Source organism: Dermacentor silvarum, unplaced genomic scaffold (genome assembly GCF_013339745.2).
Source record: "Dermacentor silvarum isolate Dsil-2018 unplaced genomic scaffold, BIME_Dsil_1.4 Seq262, whole genome shotgun sequence".
NCBI lineage: Eukaryota > Metazoa > Arthropoda > Arachnida > Ixodida > Ixodidae > Dermacentor > Dermacentor silvarum.
Window position 1 is genome coordinate 1,020 of NW_023605945.1, and position 4,421 is coordinate 5,440.

General features: G+C 40.1%; 1 protein-coding gene across 1 annotated transcript; it reads left to right on the plus strand.

Moving 5' to 3' along the window:
• Window positions 1-886: 886 nt before the first annotated feature.
• On the plus strand, window positions 887-3,975 carry LOC119434827 (adenylosuccinate synthetase-like; the record flags this gene model as incomplete). The annotated part of the gene is made up of 5 exons (XM_037701880.2): window positions 887-997; window positions 1,286-1,343; window positions 2,792-2,837; window positions 3,241-3,302; window positions 3,957-3,975. Coding segments are annotated over 5 exons (296 nt in total), but the record flags the coding sequence as incomplete, so codon positions are not given.
• Between the last annotated feature and the right edge of the window lie 446 nt (window positions 3,976-4,421).

Here is a 4,421-nt window from a genome sequence, read left to right on the forward strand (position 1 = left end):
GGCAGCTTTCCTGGGAGAACTGTAACCCCCACTAAGATCAATTGTAGGGAACATCAGGAGAATGTTATGGCTGATGTGCATAGAAGTTAAATCTTTATCGATGAGCTAAGACTTTTCTATAAGTTTTCCATGTGGGCAACATTGTATTTATTTGCTACACTACGTAGTGCCTGCTGTTGCCTTTGAAGTGTATGCACCACTCTGTGTGTTAGGCACTGAATATTGCAAAAAATTAAAATTCTGTGGTTTTGCTTTGAGATACACTGTAGTGGGGGACTCGGCATTAATTTTTACCACCTGGGGTTCTTCAACTCTTTAAAACGCTGTCTACATAATTGTGTACGCCAGGAAAGTGCGTCAACAATAATAGCATTGATGAAAGCAATGGTACTTAAAATGTGTCGCATACATCGTGAGACTGTTCTGATTGGAATTGTGTTTCAAGTTGGAATAATGGGTTCAAGATGTTTTAGTAAAACGAGTGGGAAGGTAGATGGTTCTGTGTACTTGCCGGGTGCGATGTATTTAGTTGGTGTACTCCTTTCATTGCTCCTCACTGGATGTTGCATCAGACGTAATTTTCAAGTGCCTGGATGGGTGCTTTTGAAGCCTGCTAGACATGAAATAGTTGATGTTCTCGTATGTAATGCTCCTGTAGTGAGTTTTTTCATGGAGTCCGTGTTCTGTAAACGTGACAAAACTCACTTAAGAATCAAAAATTCCTAATCTATTCTGCAGCTGTATGGTGTTTACGATTCTGAATATGCAAGAAATGCGGTGAAAGTAAGTTTACAATCAATAGAATTCATTGGCGTCTGAAAGGGCCGTGTACTTAAACACTGTAGCCGGTCCGTGTATTTAAACACTGCTGTGCTTGGGATTGCAGGCAACGGCGTGGTCATCAACGTTCCACAACTCTTCGATGAGATCAAGACTCACGAGGAGAAGGGACTCCAGACATCGTCTCGGCTGCTAATTTCAGACCGATGTCATATAGGTTTGTCGTAATTTTTTCAAGTGTTTGTTTTTTTTAGCCGGTACAGGATGTGGTTCCCATGTTAAGCTTTCGAACATAGCTTATTCAGCTCCAGAAGGCAAAATATAATAGTCAATGGCTTCAATAACAAGAGTCGCACGCTTTAACCACAGCAGTTTTGCATGCAACCTGAAAAAAATTTTAAGTGTTTCTAACCGAGTCAGAAGTTGAAACTATCAGCAGCTTTTGGTTTTAGGATGCTGTACATCGCATTCAGAAATATGCCACGCCATTTTTGCTTCTTTGCAGTTTTTGATTTCCACCAGGCCGTCGATGGGCTCCAGGAAATTGAAAAGGGGGCCAAAAGGTAAGCTGTTCGCAGTTGTGAATTGCTTTGCGAGAAGGCCTTGATGGATTGCTGCTCTTAGAGATGCTAAAGAGAAAATTAAGTATAGCTGTATTGTTTTCTATGACAATGACATAGTTAGCTATGCCATATGGCATCGTTCGCTATGACAAACAAGTTTTGACAATATCCATTTGGGCCTGGTAATTTGTTATCGGTAAAGATGGTCTACATTGCATTATAATTGAGTGAGAGACCGAAGGCAGCAAATTTTGAGAACATTCACTGCGCCACAACAGATGAAAAATACGAGAACACGCTTTGGAATCCATAATGGTACATTGATGGGCTGGCGCCAGTGTTTTGGGCGCAAAATTTAAGAAATGGAATTTAGGCCTTCGTTTTTATAGTAATAAACCTCCTGCCATGAAGTTAATGAAAATAGTTCTGATAAAATACTACATCAATCTAAACTGATTTAGCATTCTTGTGCCTCTTTAATACTGAGTGAAACATATGCGCTCGTTAACAGGAAAACTTGATCATGAGATCAATTTTAATAGCCTTGGGATATTCTGGGGTTATAATTTGAGGCTGACTATTTATGCAACGTGGGAAAAAACTAGGGCTGTTGCTTATGGCATTAGGGTTTTTACGCAAATCACATATTTGCAGGTAATATTGTACGAAGCCCATAACATGACAGTTAAGACATCTTTTAACTATTAGAACCGGCCTCAAATATTCGTCGCCAGTAGCCCAGTTGCCGTAACGTAGCGCGGCTAAGCTCGAGTTCATTAGTTCAATCTTGGCCTCGACGGCTGCATTTCGATCTCGTGTACTTAGATTTAGGTGCGCGTTAACGAACCCCAGGTGGTCAAAATTTATCGAGTCCCCCCCCCCCCCCCTACCTAAGGTGTGCCTCATAATCGTAGTGGAGTTTTGGCACGAGAAACCCCAGAATCTTACTGTATTTTTTAAATAGTGGTGGTAGTGTTAGTGTATCAGGATAGTGCAAGTGCCACAGAATGTCGTGAAAAACATCTGTTGTTCATATTTGCGCATCCAATTTGCTCCTTGTATCGTGTTCAGGATACAGAGTCTGAGTTCTATTATGACTCAACGAGTCACAGTTTTTCTTTGAAAATACTTTGAAAAGAAGACACTTATTATCACCATGATTGGCTGCAAAAATGGCTACTATTTCCTAAAGGATTTTATCAGCTAAACTTGCTTTATTTGTCTTTTTATTGAATGCCACTAAGCTGTACATAGTTACGGCTCACAGCTTAGTTGCTTGCCAACATGTGCTGTGCATCTTTTAGTGTTATGGTAGACGCATTAGCAGTAAATTGTTTTTTAAATTTCTGTCTTCACAACTCCAGTGTTCCATCAACTTTTGCAATCTGTTGCACGCTGGGTTGTTTGTGTTTGTGACACTGTATTTGTAATTTTCATCTCCATTCCAGCCTTGGTACCACAAAAAAGGGCATCGGTCCTACTTATGCATGCAAGGTAAGTGAAGGCAACTCTCATGTTAAGAATTTGCCGTTGCATCACTCAAGAAAAAAGGTCCTATTTATTTTTCTAAACTGTGATGAAGCCAGCACGGGCGATCAAATATATGGTTGTGTTCGTTGGTAGCAAGCATTATTACTACACAACACCATTCAAAGCCAACACACATTGATGCCAAGGACAGTATAAGTTAAATAAACATCCCTGTGTGTGCGTGTGTGCGTGCACGCACGCGTTGTGGGGAGAGCAGTGAAATGAATTGCAGTATAAGGTTCAATTAGAAACCTTCCTATTCTTTAAGAAATGAAAATTACACTGGAATGAACGACAACTTGCAGCGATATCCAAAGCCATTTGGTCTTCTGAAGCTGCTTACCTGATGCATGTTGTGAATTTTCAGGCTTCGAGGACAGGGCTGAGGATGGCAGATCTGGTTGGCGACTTTGCTGTATTTGAACAGAGGTGAGTCCGGCGCTGGTTCCCAGCGCTGCAAGCTGAATTTGGCTTTTTATTTCTGCATTCTCTCTGTGGGCGATGTTCGTGGCATGACCAGAACTTTATAACGTTTTTATGTTCTCTCACTGCTTAAATCGGGATTCCTTTTATAAGCACTCATTCAAACTGACTTCTCTGATAAGCTGTACTGTTCTAAATCATGTGCTTAGTTTCCGTTACCTTCAGTGAGCTTCGTTAAGCCACACTTCATATTGGGCGAAGTTACACAGTCCCTTCGTGTTCATCTCACATGAAGAGATCTTAACAATCTCAACTCATCGCATGTGATTGCCGCAGTTTGGCTGATGACGAGCCCTCCTCCCATTGTGCATGGCAGTTGACATCAATAAATCAATAAATCAATCAGAATGGGCTTTATTTATACAATACAAATAATTCATACAAAAATAGTTGGACCAATAGCCTATTAGTACCTGGTCCAATACAGAAATAGCATATAGGTCAATCACGTACATATTTTCTTAGTTAATAATAACATTGCACACATGAACAAGTATTAATTTGTAAAGGAGGTGTTATTCCGATTGTCTAGACAAGAAGAAGCGTTTACATTCTATAATCATTGGTTTTATTGAGTTAAATTTCCCACAATATTTGCAGGCGCATTTCTCTGCTCTAACCATGTTATTAAGGTATATCAGGTAAAAAAAAATGAGCTGTTATGATGGTTTTTTAGAAGAAAGTAGTCCATAAGAAATTAATAGTTTGTTAAAGGCAATTTTGTTGAAGTGCTAGTGTTTAGGTGTGGTTCCAAATCCATTCAGTAGCATTAACAGATTTGGATAGTTAGTGTGCCATTGCACTTAGTTACAGTGCGAAAAACTTGAAGTGGACGAAGAAGCCAAGAAATAACTGCCATTGACTGCTTTTCCTCGTTTCATTCTTAGATTAGTGGTTTGTGTCCAATACTTCACTAACCCTAACTTTAATGCTAGTAACCAAGCTGTTGGCAACAGAATTTGCCAACCATGTCATGCTATGGTATGTGTTCCGTTTGCTCCGCTGTTATGCTGGCTCCAACTAATTACAGCGCAACCTGCCAAAGTATTGGCAATACTCGGATAT